This window comes from Nuphar pumila, chromosome 12, assembly GCF_984573655.1.
Source record: "Nuphar pumila chromosome 12, dmNupPumi1.hap1.1, whole genome shotgun sequence".
Lineage (NCBI taxonomy): Eukaryota > Viridiplantae > Streptophyta > Magnoliopsida > Nymphaeales > Nymphaeaceae > Nuphar > Nuphar pumila.
Genome location: NC_143260.1, coordinates 41030830 through 41053421, shown reverse-complemented (window position 1 = coordinate 41053421; position 22592 = coordinate 41030830). Strand labels below are relative to the sequence as shown.

Sequence of the window (22592 nt, the reverse complement as noted above, 5' to 3'; positions counted from 1 at the left end):
AACCCTTTGTTGTCACATCTCACCTAACACTTAGTGAGATGTTAAAATTTGTGTGGTTGAGTGTTCACCTCTCTCTCTCTCTCTCTCTCTCTCTCTCTCTCTCTGAAAGAGATTGCGATGGTGTTCCTTTTGTTCGATGAGTTGGGACCGATCTGTTGTTTTTTGGAGAGATGGTTTACTCTCTCTCTCTCTCTCAGTGAGTGATCGTGGTGTTCCTTTTGCTCCAGGCTTCGAGGTGCATCGGTGGCTTTTTTTGGAGAGTTGGAACCGACCAGTTCTCCCTTTGATTGAACACAGCACGGTGTGAATGAAATACGTTTTTGGAGTTCTTTGATTTTTTTTGTATTGCTTTTTTTGCACGGTAAGGATGAAAAACCTTTTATGGAGTTCTCACTTTTTTTGTTAGTTTTTTTTTTTTTGCACAAGATCTCTTTCACTCTTTCTCCTTTATCTTTGAGCGATCGCAATGGTGTTCCTTTTGCTCGACAAGTTGAGACGATCAGTTGCTATTTTTTGGAGAAATGGCTATGTGCATGGTGATTCTATTTTGTTCTTTCTGCTTTTTTTTTGTGTTTCTCACTCATTATATGTTGCTCTTACTCTCTTCTTGTCAGTTATTGTTTTCTGGAGAGATGGCTTGCGATATGCCTTTTCTTTTTGCTTTTATGGGTTTTTTTTCTCTTTCCCACTCATTAGTTGTGTTGATTTTCATCTTTTTTTGTCCTTTTTTAGCTTTTTTTTAGGTTCACCACAAGTAATCTATCACTTGGTGTTTGGGTGTCTGGCGACTCTTTGTCGCACTTTCTTTTTTCTTTGTGGAGTTTTTTTATTTTCCTCATGTCCAAGGATTCTCTGCGTTGGTACTGTTCTCATTCTGCCTTTTCTAATATTTTTTTTCTTTGTGAATATTAGTTTTATTTGAGATGTTATTCTATCTACTTTTCTGTTGAAGGATATTAGTTTAATATTTTTGATGAATATTAGTTTAATTAGTTTAATATTAGTTAAAATTATAATATGATTTAATGGTGAGAAGCACGCATTTTTCTATTATGGAGTTTTTAATTATCCATGTTCTTAGTTTCTTTTTGACTTTTTCTTGTGATTTTTCTGTGCTTATGAATATTTGTCTAATTCGGTGTAGGTAACATTAGTTAAAATTGCAATATGGTTTATTGATGAGAAGCACATACTTTGTTTTTGTGGGGTTTTTTTTGTTGGCATGTTGCTCTTACTTTCTTTCTGATTTTTTTTTTTTTTTGGTGTGTGAATGCATACATTTTCCAAAAAAGAGAATGTCATATTTGGGTGTAGTTTTCCAAGAACAATAAGTTTAGTTAAGTGTAGTTAATAGTCAAAATTTCAAGAGTGCCACCCATGGTTGATTCCTGTGCTCTGGAGAATAATGTGCCAACCATGCTTGATACTTGTGTTGTGCAAAATAATGAATGCTACATTTTCCAAAAAGAATGAGATTGATTAGGTGTAGTTAATAGTTGAATTTTCTATAATGTCAACCATTCTTGATTCATGCAAAAAGAAAATCCATTAACACAAAAAAATCAAAGAACTGCAAAAATGTATTTCAATGATACCATGTTGTGTTCAATCAAAGGGAGAACTGATCGGTCCCAACTCTAAAAAAAACAATTGGTGTGCCCCAAAGCCTTGAGCAAAGGAACACCATAACAATCATTCAGAGAAAGAGAGAGAGAGAGAGTACGCCATCTCTCCAAAACATATTGGTTCCAACTCGTCAAGCAAAAGGAACACCATCCAATACTATTGTGATCTCTCAGAAAGAGAGACACAGAGGAATAAAGTGAGAAAGAGATCTTGTGAAAAAAAAATCAAAATCTCCCTAAAAAAAAGAACCTCAAAAAGGTATTTCATCAATATCGTGTGGTGTTTGATTAAAGGGATAACCGATTGGTCACAATTCGTCGAACAAAAGGAACACCATCGCAATCGCTCAGAGAGAAAGAGACAGGAACAGAGTGACAGAGATATTGTGAAAAAATAATTCAAAATCTAACCCAGAAAAAACAAATCCCAAAAAGTATTTCATCCATACCGTGTTGTATTAGATTGAAGGGAGAACTGATCTGTCCCTACTCGTCAAACAAAAGGAACACCATCCAACACCATCGTGGTCACTCAAAAACAGAGAGAGAGAAAGAGAGAGACAGGTATTTCAACAAGATTGTTACAAATGCGACAGAAAAGAGCATAATTCAGTTCGTGTATAGAGAGAGAGAGAGTACCACACTTCGTAGACAGAGAGAGAGACTCAACTACACAAATCTTGACATCTCACCAAGTGTTAAGTGAGATGTGACGGCAAAGGGTTAATTTTTTACAAATAAAGTTCAAACGCTTTAAAAGAATACCATCCATGCTCTTAAGCTCACTTTACACATTTTTTTCATTATCTTCTAATAATGTCTATATTTTAAACAATTTACTCAAATACCACGTGCGTGACAGGTGTAATATTTTCCTCAAAACAAAGTGCTTTCTTAACAATTAAAAAAATGACATTTAACCCAAAATTATTCCCATGTCAATTTTAAAAAGTTACAAGATTACAATTTTGGCTTCCATCGCCCCTCATTCTATGTCACAGGGATTCGGCCTGCAGGGTGCCGCACCCGCGTCGACACGACGCGACTCAGGTGCAGGAGCGGCACCCGGTGCGGTCAAGCCGACCCTGGGTGCGGTCAACGCACCCAGGGTCATAAATGTCCAAATCTGGACTTTAAAAAATTGTTGTTAAAAATTGGTGTTAGTGCTTATATATATATATATATATATATATATATATATATATATATATATATATATATATATATATATATATATATATATATATATATATATATATATATATATATATATATATACCCTCCCGCACCCCTACACCCAAGTTTTTTTAAAGTGTCGCATCGCCGCACCCGCACCAATGTGACATAGCCCTCATTTGTCAATAAGTAATGTGTGTGTATATATAGGATGTATATATGGGTTTATAATTGCTACAATTGATTGTACCTACAATCTAGTTTGAATCTCACGATGTGAGTTGTTTCGACACAATCTAAACTCATAGTTGTGTTCAGCATGCTCGATTTAGTAGGAATTGACTCTTGGATCATGTTTTGTCGAAGAAAAAACATGTTTTTTTATGAATCGGGAAAATTGTTGCCTTCATAGCAGTTGATTTTTGGATCACCAGAAAAACCTGTATACAGGTCGGATTCCGGCGATCCAAAAGCCAGTTCCCACTAAAGAAAACATGTACATCACATTTATGGTGTTAGATGTGAAAAGCCTAAGGGGTTCTGCCCCATTTGCTAGGTTGTTGGCCCATACAAATGACTGTAGCAATATATATATATATATATATATATATATATATATATATATATATATATATATATATATATATATATATATATATATATATATATATATATATCCTAATCACACAATAGGATCTGGGGTATTACTGCAACTCTTCATCTTCCCTTTTCTTCTTCATTCTCTTATTGTTATCATGGTATCAAAGTGTGCTGTCCATGTTGTTAAAAATGCGCCTCAAGGCGCAAAAAGCGCGCCTCGCCTCAAGGCGAGGTTTTTTAGTACTTATTTGAGATTTTTATTTCTTATTGGTTGTTATTCCATCAATAAAGCATTTCTTTATTTATTTGTATTTTTATATATTTTTTTATAATTTTTTTAAAGTGTTCAAAAAAAAATTTGAGGCTTATGCTTTACGCCTCGAGGCTTACACCTCACCTCGGTTTTTGGTGGAGCGCCTCGCTACGCCTCAACGCTTTTCACAACACTGGTCCAGGGCCTCTTCCACTGCACCAAACCCCTTGGGCCATCTTCTTACAAGCAATCAAGTATGATGTCTTCCATTGACAATTTTTTATACAGAATTTGAGTTGTTTCAAACGAACTAGCTGTCGTTAATCATGTTGTCCTTATGAAATCAAGTTTTTATAGTCCTCAAAGGCCATGGAGAAGAATATCAAAGCTTTTTCACTTCTTTGATGCATGGGATCCAATGCCGACATTTGACTTAGATTGCTGCAATACAAGGCTATGTTCAGGAGTCAGGGCAAAATGACTGACTTCCCATTTCTTGTACAGCAAATGTATCTGCATCAGACCAGGAAGATACGTACTCACCTCCTCACCAGTTTGGCCATACTGAGCACACAGCTTTCATCCATAGCCTCCATCCATAATACATGAGGTTAACTTGTTCTTTCATGTGAACAAGGATTGTCCAATTTATTAAACCTAAACTAATTTTTGAATAATGAAAAGAAACTGCATCTCAAGAAATTCAAAATTGCTTCTAACAATCCTAAAAATAAAGAACAGCTATGTGGATACACTTAAAATGTTCTTGCTAGACAGGAAAAGAATGTTTCATTGCAATGTAAATTCTTCAATTAAGATTTATGTCCCTGACCAAATAATACAATAGAAAACATGGATATTTCAAAAAGAGCAGCATTTTCATGATTTATCAAAAGGATAAGCAAAATGGAGAACAAGAAAAAATTATTCGCATACTTCTAAGCAGCAGAAATTCCTTTGTAACCCCCTTGTTCTAGCTGTGTTGCTAGTGTAATATCACCTGTCCTCACTATCCTCCCATCCTCCTAACAAACCACATTACGGAAATCAGCCAAACAAAAGAAATTACACTGATAAAACAAATGGGGTACTAATTCAATGCAATAATATTCAGAATGCCAGCACAAAAACTAAAGATGTAATTATGTCAGCTCCATACAACAGGAACACAGACTTGAAAGAACTAGTCAATAGACGTGGCAGCAGCAACCAAAACCAAAGATAAGTATGTGACTACACTTGGACAAATAGAAAACTCCATAGTCAGATGTTGAAAAAGGTTTGACCTTTGTTGTTTCAAAATCTGCTGACAAGTCTTGGAATCAGAGATTCTCACCATTATATGGACATATTTTGGCTTTATATAGTCCAAAAGTCGCTGATAGTGAGTGATCATCAAGACGGAATTCTTAGGAGTCGAGAGCCCATTAACTGCTCTTGCTACATCTTGTAGTGCATCAACATCCAACCCGGAATCGATCTCATCTAAGATAGCCAAATCTGCCTCCAATACCTGATCATATAGCAGAAATACATAGTTTAACTGATGCATGAACAAACAATTGGCACCATATTTATCAAACGAAGGAATCATATGATGCCAACTAAATGGACATGTAGAGCTGTAATAACAGTCATAATAGTAATAATAATTTTTTTGTGGTTTGAAAAAAGAAACAGATATTAGCTTTGATTATCAAATGAAAAGTTCACATTTTTTAAAAAATAACTGAGGCCCAAGACCGGTTTTTGTGTTCTAAAATATGAGACTAGAGTTCAATCTCTTCCATAAGGTTTTTTGTGACAATCAGGCTCCCATGCAATGGAAAGATTGAGTCAAACTCATGCCAGCCTTTTAAGTCCATGCTTTTGTGTGCACTCATCTGGACTTCTGGAGACTTTGTCCGATCCAAGGTGTTCTAATGCTAGGATCAGGCATGACATGTATGTGTGTGTGCATGCGTGAGAGATAGAGAGATTCCTCCACCTATTACATATCATAAAACCTGGAGATCAACATGATTTTAAACAATGTACAATGGAAAGAAAGAACGAAATAGCAAAAGTACATTATATACATTAGGCTATTTGACAGCCATACCGCAAGTTGCAAAATCTCATTACGTTTCTTTTCACCGCCACTAAATCCCTCATTGACATTTCGGTCCAAAAACCTTGGGTCCATGTTCAAGGCACCAAGCTTTGGTGAAAGAAAACCATAGAACTGTAAAAATAAAAATTCACAATAAAATAAGATTGTCAAGAGAACAGCTGAACATGGGATAATAAACACCAAAAAGATGCTTATATACACAAAATGCTTACATATCATGCTTGCATTAATTGCAAAACAATCAAATTAGCATAAAAAGGTGCCAGAATCTACAGATTTCATTTTCAACAGTTGGAAAAAAAAAAGATGTTCCCCGTAAACCAAAAATCTATAAAATATGCACAATAATCAAGTCACAACTCGGAACAAGTGTCCATTGAAGTACAAAATATTAGACTCCTGAGGAATAGATCAATACCTCCGGACAGCCAGAAGCAACATTCTGCAGCGACTGAAGACACTTATAGAATGTGCTTTTTAACAACTATAGTCAGTAGAGCAACAGGAATAACATTATCTAGTTAGCCAAAATATTAGTAGATGATATCTTTTTTTTTAATAATAATGCTGGGGTTAAGCAGACCCCTACTTGATCATTAATTCAACTGAACCAAATATCATTTGCAAACGGGAACCAGTCCAGTGGTTTATCTTTCCAGAGTGCTTGTGCACTCAACATGGCCATATTAGCCAGAGCATGAGGAACAGCATTACTAGTGGATGATATCTAGAAGATAAACATTAAATAGTTGATTTTGCAATCAATCAACCTAGGAAAAATATCATCTTAATTGAATCAGTTGTCTCTAATACTGCATATACATAGTGTAACTATGTCACAGGGATTCGGCTAACCAGGTGCCGCACCCGCGTCGACGCGACGCAACGCGGGTGGTGCGCGTGCGGGTGCGGCACCTGGTGCGGTCAACCCGACCCTGGCTGCAGTCAATGCACCCAGGGTCATTTATGTAAAAAAAATGACGTCGAGGGAGGCTCACCTGAAGAAGAAGAAGAGAGGCGAGAGGGAGCTCACCTGAAAGGGGGGCGGAGGGGGCATCGCTGGCACAGAAAGGACCGGCGCCGAGTGACTCGCCGGACGTGGGGCTTGCCGGCGTCAGGTGGCCGGAAAACGAACGGGAGAGAGGGAGCCTGCGGCGGGGGGAGAAGGCGAGCAAGGAGAGAGAGTGAGCAGCGTGGGGAGGGAGAAGCAGATCAGGTCATGTTGAACATGAGCATTTTTGCTCTTGGCCATCCGATTTGCATTTTAAAAAGCTAAAAAGTCAACAAACCACGTGGCATTCATCCAAAATGCAAACAGACGGCCACGATGTGTGCATGATCTGATCTGATTCCGTGTGGGGGAGGGTTTCTCCCTGTGTGCTTTAAATAAGCACAGGTTTGGATCCGGGTCGGATCCAAATCCGACCCGAGTCCGATTGTTTTTTTTTTGCCACACCCTTGCACCCATGTTTTTTTAAAGTGTTGCATCCCCGCACCCGCACCCATGTGACATAGTAGTGTAAGAAGATGAGATCCTTCAAGAATGTTTGCTAGATCACCAAGAATGGATACTCAAAGAGTTCCAACAAAAGCACCAAAATGAACACTCACAAGAACCAAGAAAGGTTCATACACAAATACCCAAAAATGGGTATTCAACAATAAGAAGAAAAAATAATGATACTATTGATTGTAATCCACACCAAAAATCCATACCAAGAGAGGGGCAATGCCCCATATTTATACACAATAGAGTTAGAGGAGAGTCATTGGGCTCCCAACGGCTCTATTTAGAGCCGTTGGGAACGACTCTTTGTATTTGACTTAGTCAAATGTTGACTAGTCAAATACAAACAAAAATAGAACTAAAAAAAAGGAAAAATCCTATACAAGCTAAACTAAAAATAAAAAGTAAATATCCCTAGTTAACCTAGTTATGATATATTATTTAACACTCCCCCTCAAACCTATAGTTGAATGATCGAAAGTTTGTCCAAGAGAAAGCAAAATCTAGGAGCTACGAGAGGTTTAATAAAGAAATCTGCCAATTGATATTCTAAAGAAACATAAGGAAGATCAATAATGTTATGTATGAATTTCTCTCGTACATAATGACGATTCATCTCAATGTGTTTGGTTCATTCATGGAATGTCCAATTGCTGGCAATGTAAATAAAACTTTTATTGTCGCAGCTCTTATACTCTAAACAACCATGTCATGAAGCAATCTCCTTAACCAGACTACTTCCATAATAGTTGTAGTCATGGCGCTGTATTCTATCTCAGTTAATGAAAGAGAAACTTTTTGTTGCTTCTTGCACCTCCAAGAAATCAACGATTCACCTAAAAATACATAGAAACCAGTAGTTGAGGGTCAGTTATTTGGATCTCCTCCCCAGTCCGCATTAGTATAAGCAATTAAATCTAAGGAGGAAGAAACAGACAAGAAAAGCTCTCAAAAAATAGAAGACTTAATATATCAAATAATACATAAAAACAGCTCTCGTATGAACAGTGATAGGAGCATGCTGAAATTGACTTACTGTGTAGACGACATGCGCAATGTTAGGTCTTATAATGGAGAGATATGACAGTACCCCGACAAGTTGTTTGTAAGGTGTTGGATTTTCAAGTAGTTCTTCATCATCAATCTTTATCTTGACATTTACAACTTCGAAAGTGTCGGCCTTTTTCTCATCTAAAATACCATACTTGTCAACAATATCTAGAGCAAACTTAGATTGAGTCAAAAAATAGCCTCTAAAAGAATAAGCAACTTTTATACCAAGAAAAAAAATTAAAAACCCAAATCACTCATTTCAAAATGTATTTTGAGAAATCTTTTAATGTTTTCAACTCCCTGTTTATCACTTTCAGTGATGATCATGTTGTCTACATAAAGAAAAAGGATAATAATGAATGCATCAAAAATTTTAACAAACAAAGTTGTGTCAGTAAGACAAGATTGAAAATCAAAATCAATGATAGCTTGACTAAACTTGTCATATCAAGCCATTAGTGCCTGTTTAAGGCCATACAGAGCCTTATTTAAACGAAGAGTCTTTCCTTTAAGAATATCAATGTCAGGTGGCGGTTCCATATAAACTTCTTCAGCTAAGCTTCCATTGAGAAACACATTTTTGACATCCATTTGACATATAGGTTATTTCTTTATAGAGGTAAGGGCTACCAAGGTCCTAACTGTGGACATTCTAGCAACTGGAGCAAAGGTCTCCTCATAGTTTATTCATACTCTTGAGAATAGCCCTTGACAACTAATTTGGCTTTATACCTTTCAAGAGTTCCGTCACTCTTGGTTTTAACTTTATACACCCATCGACAACCTATAGGCTTTTTGCCATCTTGAATAGTCCAGGTATTCGCCCTTTCTAAGGCATTTAATTCCACTGTCGTTGCTTCTACCCATTTAGGATGTTCTTTTGTTGCAGCATAGTTGGAAGTTTCTATGTAAGAATGTATTAGTGCAATGCAGGCTTGATACTTAAGTGAAAAAGACTCATAGGGCACAAATTTTTCAGGGATTTTTTACACTCTAAATAACCTTCTTATTTGTATCTCTTCCTGGTTTTCATTACGGGTATATTTTTCGAGAGCACATGGATGTTCTAAGTTACCACGCCTAGAGTATTGAATACAATGAAACTAAATCCAATAAAAAAGAATACTCATTTACTTCCTTAGTGTTCTCTCACTTTCAAAAAGACTTTCATTTTTCAAAAATGATACATTTCTTGACACATATAACTTGTTAGTTTTAAAGTCAAAACCAGTGTTGTGAAAAGCGTTGAGGCGTAGCAAGGCGCTCCACCAAAATCTGAGGCGAGGCGTAAGCCTCAAGGCGCAAAGCGTAAGCCTCAAAAAAAAATTAACTTAAAAAAACTATAAAAATTATCTCAAATTATAAATAAATAAGAAATGCTTTATTGATAAAGCACCAACCAACATGAAATAAAAAATCTCAAATAAATACGGAAAAAATATGAGATTAACATGTAAAAGTAACATTAATGTAACTAATGCAAATGTATTTAATTCTAATATCTTTCATGTAGAAAAGCGCCACTGACTGGCCTGAAGTAAGGTCATTCAAAATGTGGCCACTGAACCACCAACTCAATAAGGGTGTACCCACAAACGAAAGAGTTTGAGATGGGAGTTTGTAAAAATTTTGAAACATGGCACATGAGAACAACAATTTTTTTGACTTTTTAATCAATACACAAGAATAATTTTGTGATATTTTACTGCATCTTTTATACATTTCTATTGAAATAATTCAAAATATATATTAAAAGCTACTTTTTGTATTCTTACGCAGAGAAACCGTCCCCAAACTTTTGCTCCCCAACATTTCCTATGGAAAAAAAAGATTAGTGCAGCTTTACCATCCAGCTATCTCATTCACCCCACTGCTAGAGATTGTAAGCGAACAGAGCAGCTCACTGCTCGGCTCAGTTGGCTCGCACAAAGCTCATTCAGACTTGAGCTCAGTGAGCTGAGCAATAAGCAAAAAGCAGTTCATACAATATAAGTGAACCGAGCACGATTAGGTTTATCATATGCCAATAAACATAAAAGTAAATGAACTGGTTATGCAGATATGATAAAAACAATGAGGTCAGTGGTTCATTTTTGTTGTGGCTTCTTGTAAAAAGAAACCTATTTTTGCTTAACGAGCCAACTCAGTTTTGGCTAACTCGAGCTTGTGCAAGCTCATGTCCAGCTAGGCTGTAATCGAACCGAGCCCGAACAAGGCTTTCAGTTTGGTTCGTTTACCCACTGCTCTTCTCTATAAACATTGGTAAAGCCAACTTCCCAACCTTGGTCTCAAGGTCTACGAAGGGGGTCGGGCCTGCCGGAATAAGTCGCATGACAGGGGTCGTGCCCCTGCCTGCTACAAAGATTCAAGAGAGGGAGGCAGACACGAAGGAAAAATAATGAAGGGGGTCGGGTTACCTGGGGTATGGCTGCTTCCGGCGTCGCAGCTGCTTCCGGTGTCGCAGCGGCTTCCGGCGAGAAGGAGGAGGCCGATAAGGGAGAGACGCTAGAGAGGGACTGCGAGAGACTGTGAGAGAGAAGGAGAGGGGCTGTGAGAAAGAGAGAGAGGAAGAGGGGCTACGAGAGAGAGGAAGAGATTGTGAGAGACGAGAAAGAGAGGGGCTGCGAGACATTAGGGCCCCCGACCCTCGTTAGGGTCGGGGGCAAGAATTTAATTATGGTCAAATGAGGGCTTTGACCCTCATTTGACCATAATCACGAGGCGTGCGCGCCTCACTGTGAGGCGCACCTCGCCTCGAGGCGTACGCCTCAAGGCCTATGAGGCGTACGCCTCTATGCATTTGCGCTTCAAGCCTTGCGCCTCAAGGCACAAAGGCCCTCGCAGGCGCGCTTTTTGCGCCTTGAGGCGCGTTTTTAATAACACTGGTCAAAACATTTGTAGCCTTTTTTATAATTTGCATGTCCTAGAAAAACACAAGGAATAGCACGAGGAGAGAGTTTGTTATTTTTGTCAGAAAAAACAAAAAACTTGCATCCAAAAACCCTTAACCTAAAACAATCTAGAATTTGTTTGAAAAGTTTTTCAACAGGAGATACATTTTTTAAAGAAGAAGATGGCATTCTGTTAATAAGATAAATTGCAGTTAGAGTGACTTCAGACCAAAAAACTTTAAGCACTTGATTTGTAATAAGTAAAGTCCTTATTGTTTGTATAATATGCCTATGCTTTATTTCAATTAAACTATTTTGTTGAGGGGTATAGGGACATGATCTTTGATGTGTGATATCGTATGGATTTAGATAATCTTTAAATTCTTTTGATAAAAACTCTCCCCCCGAATCAATGCGAAAGATGAAAATATCATTCTTAAATTGATTTTTTACTAGATTATAAAATATTTGAAAGTGTGAGAAAACGTCAGTTTAAGAAAATAAATCCAAGTGTCTTGTAAAATTATCCACAAAAATTATATAATACATAAAGTCGCCTTTTGATATAACAGGTGCAAGTCCCCACACATTTAAATGTATTAACTCAAGTGGTCGAGAAGAAACAAAGGTTCTTTCTTAAAAAGGTAATCTCCTAATTTTACCAAGAATACAATTTTCATATGTAAAGTTTTCAAAATTAAAAAAAATCCATCTTTGAAAAAAACTAGATCTTGGATACACTAGAATGGTCAAGTCTATTATGCCACAGATCCAAATCCACTTTCTGAACATTACAACACAATGTATTCTTGGGTAATTTCAAAAAAATCATATGGTATAAGCCTCCTTCTCTATGGCCTTCCCCAATCAGCTTCCCTGACTGGTAAACCTGCACTCGACAACCACGAAAAGAGAAGAAAACATTACATTCATGGTCAGATAATTGAGAATCAGATAAAATATTGAACTTAAGTTTAGGAATATATCTAATTTGTGAAATACAAAAAAAAAATGAGTTTTGAAAAATATTTTCAAATTTTTCTATTTCTTTTATCTCAAAAGATGTTTCATCGGCGGTGAAAACATTTGACCCACTTGAATTATGACATTCAAATAACATATCAATATTTGGTGTCATATGAAAAGAGGCACCTGAGTCAAGAAGCCAAAAAATTTACCGGGATCAGATATGCCGAAAGAAGAGACTGTGGCTCCACTGGATGAAGATGTTTCTTTGAGTAGAGGTTGAAGTGCCTTCACTAATTGAGTTAAGGACATGTTTCCAATGGATGGTTCACTTGATTCTTGTGAAGGTCCAAGAGAGACAACCATCTTCTCATAGGGCCTTTTCAATTTTGGACAATATATTTTTACATGTCCCAATTCACGACAATATTAACAAATGACTTTCTTTTTTTCAAACTCATTTCTTTGTTTCTCATCATTTGTCCTTCCATAGTGTGGGGGTTTGTAGGTATGAACATAGTTTCCCGATCTAGATACGGCTAGGACCGAGTCATCATCACACTTGTAGATTCTCTTTTTAAGCCTATTTCCTCCATACTTAATTCTTCTATCGTGTCTTCTATCGAAGGAACTTTCTCTCGATGAAGAACAGATTTGGTTGATTCAAAATCCGATCTCAAACCATTAATGAATTGAAAAAAATGCTTTGTATCTATTTGATTTTGACAGAGTTCTATGTCTTCCAGACAATGCAATTTTGGTTCAAGAAGAGCCAACTCTTCCCATAATTCAGACAAACTATTATAGTATCCTCTAATGCTTTTGTCCCCTTGAACCATATTTCGTACTTTATCTTGTAAATTGCACACATGTGCAATATCTTTAAGAGAGTACATTCTCTTAAGATAATCTCATGCATTGTTTACATGTTCAAATTTTACAAGACTCGAACACCTTTTGATGTCGACACTACTAATGAGCCAAGACAATCTTGGCATATCCCATTCTCCATTCCTTCCACTTTTTTTCTTAAGTGGTTATGGCCTTATTTTTCTCAACCTCCGTAAGAGGTATCTCTTTCTCACCTTCTACTTTTATAAGGATTAGTTTAGGTTCGGGATTGGTCCTATCCACTAATCCTCGTAACCCCTTTCCCTATATAAGGTGATTTATAATTAAAGCCCATGCTACATAGTTAGTCATTGAGCTTAATGGGTTTGATGGTGACATTATCATTATCATCCATTTTACAAAGTTTGAGAAGGAAAAAAGAAAAAAAAAGAATGGAGAAGGAGAAAGGAAGATGAAGATCACGAGTACTCCACCCACCACCGATAAAGAGCACGTACACTCCAAATAAGCACCACCAATCTTTTACTTGAACACAATCACGATCTCACAAGTACTTGAATAGGAATTGCAAAAAGAGCCTTACCTCTTTTAAATTTTGAATGGCATGTTTCCCGATGTACCAAAACAAATTTAGCTTGATCACCAAGCTCTGATACCATGTAAGAAGATGAGCTCCTTCAAGAATGTTTGCTAGATCACCAAGAATGGATACTCAAAGAGTTCTAACAAAAGTAGCGAAATGAAAACTCACAAGAACCAAGAAAGCTTCATACACAAATACCCAAAAATGGGTATTCAACAATAAGAGGAAAAATAATGATATTATTGATTGTAATCCACACCAAAAAATCCATACAAAGAGAGGAGGCAATGCCCCATATTTATACACAATAGAGGAGTTAGAGGAGAGAGTTGTTGGGCTCCCAACGGCTCTATTTAGAGCCATTGGGAGTTGAGCAACTCTTTGTATTTGACTTGGTCAAATGTTGACTAGTCAAATACAAACAAAAAATAGAACTAAAAAAAGGAAAAATCCTATACAAACTAAATTAAAAAGAAAAAGTAAAAATTCCTAGTTAGCCTAGTTATGATACATTATTTAACACATAGTTTACTCTAAATAATAGGTCCATTTGTTGCACATCTATTGCTCGTGTATAGTTTACAGCAGGTTCAGGGTCTGGATATCCACACCATTTTGAAATTGCTTCTATGGAAGGTAACAGCCATTAGCTGACTAGATATACCAACAAACACCAGATATGATAATGGTTACTGATGACTGGACACTGATCTTTTAGGTTCAATAAGTTCAATCAATGGTTGACTATATATGGTGACCATCAAGCTTTTCTGACTGCCTATGATTTAGAAGTTGGTAATCATATTTCAATTGTCTATGCTTGTTTAATGAGAATTGAGAAAACTTAATATAAACCTGACCAACTATTTTAACAACTCTGAAACAGAACAGAACAAGGTTGACACATTTCTGGTCAATGCAACCAGTAATTTTGGGTTAACATCACATCAAGGTCATCCCACTCAATTCTCCATTTACAGAGTTTATAAACTAATTCATGGGCGCTTCAATCTCACATTTGAATACACAAACAAGCAGTACATGAAAAAAAAAACAAATTGAGGATAAATACTATACGCAAGGTGACTTTTAGCTATTATTGTGGACTGTAAAACAGGTGCTCATTTAAAGCACGTAATAAACAAACACAGACCTCAATAGGGCCAAGTTCTGGAAGACCAAGCTTCGCTCTGCGAGCATTAGATGCCATGCGCAAAAATTCTATATTGCTTACACCAGGGATCTCCACTGGAGTTTGGAAACTCATGAAAAGACCAGCATGAGATCTTTCCTCAGGCTCCAGTTCAAGCAAGTTTTCACCTTTAAAAACAACACTGCCTCCAGTCACTTCATAATCTGGGTGGCCAACAAGAACCTGTAAGAGATGCACCTCAAACTCAGAATTGTGAAACATGAAAAAAAAAGTTGCTAAATACACAGAGAGAACTTGTGAAATAGTAAATTCATTTCAATCAATCAAAATTTTATTGAACAAATAATAAATCAATTTGTTACAAGGAAAGCTGACCAGGAACCAAAACAGCTATAGAATTAATAAATGATAAATCCATGTGTTCCATTCATCTTTATAAATGTCATAAAAATCAACATTCTACAAACATGAGAAATGTTGTTATGCACTTTAAGCACAAGTACATTGACAAGCAATGTTATACAGATCAATTGAACATGCAACGCTTCTTTATTAGTGTACAAAATGAAGTTTACCACAGAGTTGTCAATCGAGAAAATGGGAGCGGAAAACGATGCAGGAAGCGGAAGCGGGAAGCGAGGCACTTCCAAAATTTTAGGAAGCAGGAAGTGCGGGACGACTTAGAAGCGAACCAAGAATCGTCTCGGAAGCAACCTAAAAAGCGACATAGGAAGCGAGGGGGAAGCGAAAAAAGAGAACAAAGTAAAGAAAAAAAACACACAAAAATAAAAAAAAAATAAGGGGAAGCGAGCTTCCCCTAAATGGGAAGGGTGCTTCCCAACTTTTTTTGGGAGCTTCCCTGCACGTTTTGGAAGCGCCATGTTTCGTGCTTCCGAAATGCGCTTCGGGGAAGCATGCTTCTGCATATGGTATGGTGCTTCGGTAACCCTGGTTTACCATTAGGGATGGCAGTGAACCGGGGGAAAACAAGGCCCCGCCCCGCCTTGCCCCGTTTGGACTGGGGATGGAGGCAGGGATGGAGGTTAAAATCCAAACCCGTGTGGGGATGAAGGCGGGGATGGACTTACGCTTTCCCCCGCCCCGCCCCGCCCCATCCCCATCCCCATCCCCAATTCCTGTTAGTAAAATAACTAAAATACCTTTAAGGATGACAGTGGACCAGGGAGAAATGGGGCCCCGCCCCGCCTTGCTCCGTTTGGACCGGGGATGGAGGACATGAAACGGGGATGGAGGTTAAAATCAAAATCCGTGCGGGGATGAAGACAGGGATGGAGGACAGAATTTTGAGACAGGGTGGAGGTGGAGACCTTGTCCCCCTCCACCCCAGTCCACTGCCATCCCTATTTACCATCTCAGGAAAATTGGTTCAACTGGCAAACATGTTGGCAAAGAATGTTCAACCTTATAGCCAAAAAAACATTAAACAGTTAATCAATGCAGGAATACGAAGGTTCTTGTCACATAAAATGAACTCAGGATGAATCCAGATGTCCTTTGCTTCACATATTATCCGTTCATGTTTTGGGAAAAGGCCTGAGAGAGAATACCAACACCTCTCACTTTAGATGAGAGAGTATATGAACCAGTCCCATGCACCAGTCTCCGGATGGAATCAGGAATAAAAATATTGACACAACAGACCAACCTAAATTTCTTTTTAACAAACAAAGCCATTGAATGATGTCAAACGGAGACCCAATTGCCTCAACTGAGCACATCCCTCAAAAGCATCATTGGACCTACCAAGATTTACACACAAGAGAGTAATTGTCTGTTAAAAGTACCAGAGTCGCCACGGCAAAAGGTTCAAAACAAGTAACTCTCCTATATTAAGTCAACAGCCTTGTATATATACAATAATGAGGGACAAAAATTACTTTATAAAAATAAAAGACTCAAAAAGAATCATAAAAAGAACAAACAGTAATTTATGCTATACAAAATTAACATATCAATTCACAGGCAATATCTGACCATACATTTCATTAAGAGTTATACATGAAAAACATGTTGATGCTAATAGGTGCACTATCTAATACTCCACATTCAGAACCAGCCATGTGAAAAACAGATAAATTATCAAGCTTAACTAAGTAGTACAGTAATAAGCCACTAACAGATAGATTCTTTGGTGGTGAAACGCTTAAAAGTTAAAACCCATCAGTTTGCACTCAATCATGTAAATTCACCAGTCTAAATAAGAATGACATCATAAATTATAAGGAATACTTCTCTTCATGGGCAAACTACTCATTTAACAGCCACAAAGAAGCTAGTCCACAATTACGAGAAAACATTGCCTACAATACATATCATTTTGTTCACCAAACAGAAGATATAAATGAAAAATGATAAAATTCTATATCCAGTATGAGTGTTTAGTTTTAACTCTTTTTTCTTTTTTAGAGGAAAAGTATGTAGTTAATCATCAATCCCCAACAAGAGAATGATTATTAACACCTTTTGGTTCTAATAGCTTGGATGAAGATGATTTTCTATTGTGTATTGCTTACCTTTGAAAATGTGCTCTTGCCTGAACCATTTCTGCCCATAACTGCATGGACCTGTATATACAGAGAGGAAATATTTTAACAACGAAATGACAAAAAAATCTTCAATAAAAAGAGAGTATGGAAACCATCTTAAATAAATATCCAATGATTAATGAATAATTAAATAATTAAGAAAAATTACTTCAATGCATTCCTCTCTTCAACGCTTGTTCATAACCTTTGGAAGAATAGTGACGCCACTATTAGTTTCCTTAAGAATAATTTGATCTGGAATTCCTTATCGAATGCATATAATTATTTTTCAGACATTGCATATAGGGTATTATGATCTCTACAATTTTTCTGCATCTAGGTTAAAGTATAGTTAATTTATTGCATCATATAGTTAGTTTAATTTTTTTTAGTTTATTCTTTCGTTGAAAGGGGGCACACAGATCACAGATCAGCCTGCGTCAAATCTAGTGCAGTGCAGTCTGATATATTTTTTTTATCATAAAATCTGTATCAGATCTGCCATAGTTGACAGATCTGGTCGGATTTTATTAATCAGACCCTGGTCCAGCTTGATCGAGTTTTGATCAGGCCAGACCAGGCCCAACCAGCATTAGCAAATCTGCTGGCCAGATTTGTCAAGTTCGTGCCTGCTATAACAGATCCAATCCATCAGTAGGCAGCCTACCCGATCTGACCAGATCAGATGTGGGTACTAACCAGATCGCAAATCAGTGGACTCGGTCAGCGTGACTGGTTACCAGTTTTTATTTTAAGGTCTCGCTGACAGCCATGTGCTATGCAAACATTAATTTTTCTCTGATCTGATTTGTTGGGTCTGTATTTTCTTGACTTGTCATAAATACCAGACCTGAGTATTCTCTTATGTTTGCATTAACGCTGATCAGGTCTGCTATATCAGGCCCGATCAGTCATAAACAGCAGATCGGTGAGAGACTGTTGGGTCCTGATCCTTTCAGTCAAACCCAGCAAGCTAGACTAGATCATCCTCTAGTTAACCCAGTCGAACCTGATCAGGACGTGAGTTAACTAGCTGATTACATTTGTTGACATTGGGTTTGCAGTTGGTCAAGTCTGCACTTGTTGGCAGCAGTTTAAATTTTTTTTTTGGCATGCACACGGATTACATGTTGAGCAATCTCAAAGGAGATAGAGCTGACCAGGTCTGTGGCTGTTAGTGATTCGTGTCCCTTTTCAGCAGTCTAATAGAGGTAGTTTTTGGCTAAATTACTCTTTGAGTCAAGTTTCTTTTTAGAACTAAAAATAACTCTTAGATTTTATTTTTTGCAACTAAGAGTAGTTAGATTAGGAATTCTAGTAGGATTCGTGTGTTTGTGTTTTTGGGTTCAAGCGTGTTGAAGAAAGTGCAATCTCCTGGGTCGTGCCCGTGGAGAAGCAAGAAGGCTAGAATGCGAACAAGAAAAAAGCCCTGCTGATTTTTTTATCTTTTTTTTAGTTTAATTTTTTTGGGCCATTGGCCATTATAATTCATTTAATGGAGTAGGGATTGTTATGAGTCATGAGTTTATAGATAATGTAGTTGAGGTCCGTAGGAAGGGTGATAGGATTTTACTTATTAAATTAGTATTAGGTACAGATATTATTAATATTATTAGTGTTTATGCACTTCAAGTAGGTTTAGATGATTCCATTAAGCGTCAATTTTGGGAAGATTTAGATGGAGTAGTACAAGGGATATCTTATGGAGAAAAGCTTTTCATCGGCGGCGACCTTAATGGACATGTAGGCATTAGTAGGGATGGATTTGAGTGTACCCATGGAGGCTATGGTATAGGAGAAAAAAACGAAAGTGGAGAAAGGATTTTAAATTTTGGTTTGTCCTATGATATGATCTTAGCAAACACTTGGTTTAGGAAAAGGAAGTCTCACCTAGTAACATTTAAAAGTGGGGTTAATACGAGTCAGATAGATTTTTTTCCTACTTAGAAAGAGAGATAGGGGTTGTTGCATCGATTGTAAGGTTATACCGGGAGAAAGTGTAGCTACACAACATAGAGTCTTAATTTTAGATTTTAGAATTAGACAATGCCGCAAAAGGGATAGACATAGGATAGATCCTAGAATTAAGTGGTGGGCACTGAAAGGAGCTAAACAAGGTATGTTTGTAGAGCAGGTAGTTAAGGAAGTTGATTGGTGTCTCGAGGAGGATTCAGAATCAATGTGGAATAAGATAGCGGGTGGCATGAGAAAGGTGGCTAAAGAAGTATTGGGTGAGTCTAAAGGCGGTGCACCGCTAGGTAAGGATACATCATGGTGGAACGAGAATGTCAAATTAGCTATTAAAGTTAAAAGAGAGTGTTATAGAAATCTAAGTAAGAGTCGTGATAATGAGAATTTGGAGAAGCATATGATAGCAAAGAAGGAAGCTAAAAAAATAGTTCGAAACGCGAGAGATAAGATATATAAGACGGTTTATGACAAGTTGGATACCAAAGAAGGCGAGAAGGATATTTATAGGCTTGCAAAGATGAGAGATAGAAAATCGAGACATCTGGGTATGGTTAGATGTATCAAATATGAAACACAAAGGGTTTTAGTCAATGATGAGGAGATTAAGGAGAGATGAAAAGATTATTTTGATAAGCTATTTAATGGAAGTCATGCTCAGGATCTTGGAGACTTCTCCATTCCTTTTCATGAGATGAATCGTGACTTCATGCGCAAGATTCAAAAGAAAGAAATTGCAGAGGATTCGAAAAAAATGAAATCAAGAAGGGCAGTTGGCCCAAATGGTATACCTATCGAGGCTTGAAAATGTTTGGGAGAGAAAGGTTTAGAATGGTTGACAAATCTTTTTAACAAGATTTGGCAGACAAATAAGATGCCTAATGAGTGGAGGAAGAGTATTTTGGTGCCTCTATATAAGAATAAGGGTGATATACATGATTGCACAAACTATCGTGGTATAAAACTCATGAGTCATACTATGAAACTTTGGGAGAGGGTGATTGAGTCTAGGTTGAAGAAGGTTGTCATGATATCGGAGAATCAATTTGGTTTTATGCCTGGAAGATCAACTATGGAAGCTATACATCTTCTTAGACAATTTATTGAGAGATATAGAGAGAGGAACAAATATTTGCATATGGTTTTTATTGATTTGGAGAAGGCATACGATAGAGTACCTAGGGACGTTCTCTGGTGAACAATGATGAAGAAAGGTGTTTCTCTCAAGTACATTAGTATAATTAAAGATATGTATAAAGGAGTAGTAACCAATGTCCGCACTTGTGGAGGGGTGACAACCAATTTTCCTATAACGGTTGGGTTACATCAAGGATCTGCTTTAAGCCCTTTCCTATTTGCTATAGTGATGGATGAGCTTACGAGATCAATTCAAGAAAATGTGTCGTGGTGTATGTTGTTTGCTGGTGATATTGTTTTGATTGATGAGTCTAGAGCTGGGGTTAATGCTAAGTTAGAATTATGGAGACAGACATTGGAAGCAAGAGGTTTTAAGTTAAGTAAGAGTAAGACAGAATATATGGAATGTCGGTTTAGTAAGCAACGAAGTAGTGATGGGAGTGTAGTGAAGCTTGGTGAGCAAGAAATACTGGTGGATGATTGTTTCAAATATTTGGGATCTATCATTCAAAAATATGGAGAAATTGATGGATATGTAAATCATAGGATAAAAGTTGGGTGGATGAAATGGAAAAGTGCAACTGCAGTGTTGTGCAATCGTAGAATGCCATTGCGGTTGAAGGGAAAGTTTTATAGGACGACTATTAGGTCCGCTTTATTATATGGTACGGAATGTTGGGCTGCCAATAGACATCATATTCAAAAAATGAGTGTAGCTGAGATGCGTATGCTTAGATGGATGTGCGAAAATACAATAAAAGATAAGATTCGGAACGAGGAGATACGTAAGAAGGTAGGTGTTGCACCCATTGAAAATAAGATGAGAGAGAATCGTTTACAGTGGTTTGGACATATTCGGCGAAGGCCTAATGATGCTCCAGTTAGAAGGATGGAGAAATGGAAAAATATATTAGTTAAAAGAGGTTGGGGTAGGCCTAGGAAGACATGGATGGAAATGATAGGAAAGGATATGAATGCTTTGAACCTCACCGAGGACATGGCATTGGATAGAAATGATTGGAGGAGCAGAATGATTTTCTTTTTTGGTTCATATCGCCGACTCCAATTGTTTTGAGATGAAGGCATAGTTGTTGTTGTTGTTGTTGTTGTTGTTGGCCATTGTAATTCATTTGGGGTTGTAATAACTTTTAATTTTTGCTTGAGCTTTTCTAATAAGGTAGGTCATTTATTTACAGCAATAAAGCATGTTATTGTGTGGAGTAAGAAAGTTTTAAACAGGAGGTTCACCACTAGTGTGAACCGATAATTTAAAATTTTATACACTGTTTACACAAACTATTTTTACTAAAAAAAATCTTTTTTAAATACTTTCAAAAAAAGTTGCATCAGTAAGAGATCTCAAAATCAAATCCTCAGCTACTTGTTACTCACAACTCATCCTAAAAAACATAGAACTAACCTAATTTCCCTAAATTCTTCACGTCAACAAATTCATAGACCAAAAGACTATAACAAGAAGTGAAAACTAAAAGGAAGGAAGAAAAAAATGCTCGATTGTCGTCTACCTCCCCTTCGTAGATGACCAAATTCACTCCATAAAGGATCTGCTGCTTAGACTCCGCGATGACGGCCGTGAGATTCCTGACCTCGAGCAACACCTTCGGGGAATCCTCGCCCTTCTCGTGTCGCGACGTCGCCGGAAGATCCGCGGCCACGCTCGCCCTCGCGGCCGGAAGAATCTTCCGGCATAACGGCCGGAGACCCCTCGAACAGGACGGAGATCGCGAAGGAATCGCCGGAAAACGTGAGGCAACGGACGGAAACTTTGGGGAGGGAAGGGAGGAGGAGAAGGACGGGACGAAGTGGTGGGAAAGTGCCATCCCTTCCAGTTCCAGGGGCGGAGGGATAGAGAGGAAGAGTGGGAAGTACTACGGAGGGTGCGTCTCTTATGTGATGCTAGGGGTGGGCATCGGGTCGGCCCAGTCCCCTTTGGATCTCGGCCCTAAACGACCCGACTCATTTATTAGTGGATCGGGTTTACGCCATGTTCTTTTTTTTCTTTTAAGATGATGAGGAACCTTCACCGATGCTACGAAAACCCCATCACGGTGAAGCCCCACGACTATCCTGCCTTTGTTTGTTTTTTTCATGGGCAGGGAAACTACCCTCGGGATCAAAGACCTAGTAGCGTTGGTTAAGTCTGCTATA

At 37.6% G+C, this 22592-nt stretch overlaps 1 protein-coding gene across 4 annotated transcripts in view; it reads right to left on the bottom strand.

Moving 5' to 3' along the window:
• Positions 1-22298, bottom strand: part of NAP7 (non-intrinsic ABC protein 7) — a 29372-nt gene extending 7074 nt beyond the window's left edge. For 3 of the 4 annotated variants that reach the window (XR_016426397.1, XR_016426398.1, XM_089982062.1), the window contains exons 1-6: positions 21950-22298; positions 17307-17357; positions 14773-14994; positions 5756-5878; positions 4991-5167; positions 4591-4679 (exon numbers count right to left, since the gene is read on the bottom strand). Coding sequence is in view for 1 of the 4 variants with exons in the window: in XM_089982062.1 (XP_089838188.1) it covers positions 4593-4679; positions 4991-5167; positions 5756-5878; positions 14773-14994; positions 17307-17357; positions 21950-22264 (975 nt within the window). In the remaining 3 variants the exon portion in view is untranslated. Of the gene's footprint in view, positions 1-4407; positions 4444-4590; positions 4680-4990; positions 5168-5755; positions 5879-14772; positions 14995-17306; positions 17358-21949 lie in introns of those variants that run through there. The other variant, XR_016426399.1, reaches the window with a different exon arrangement.
• Positions 22299-22592: the final 294 nt, after the last annotated feature.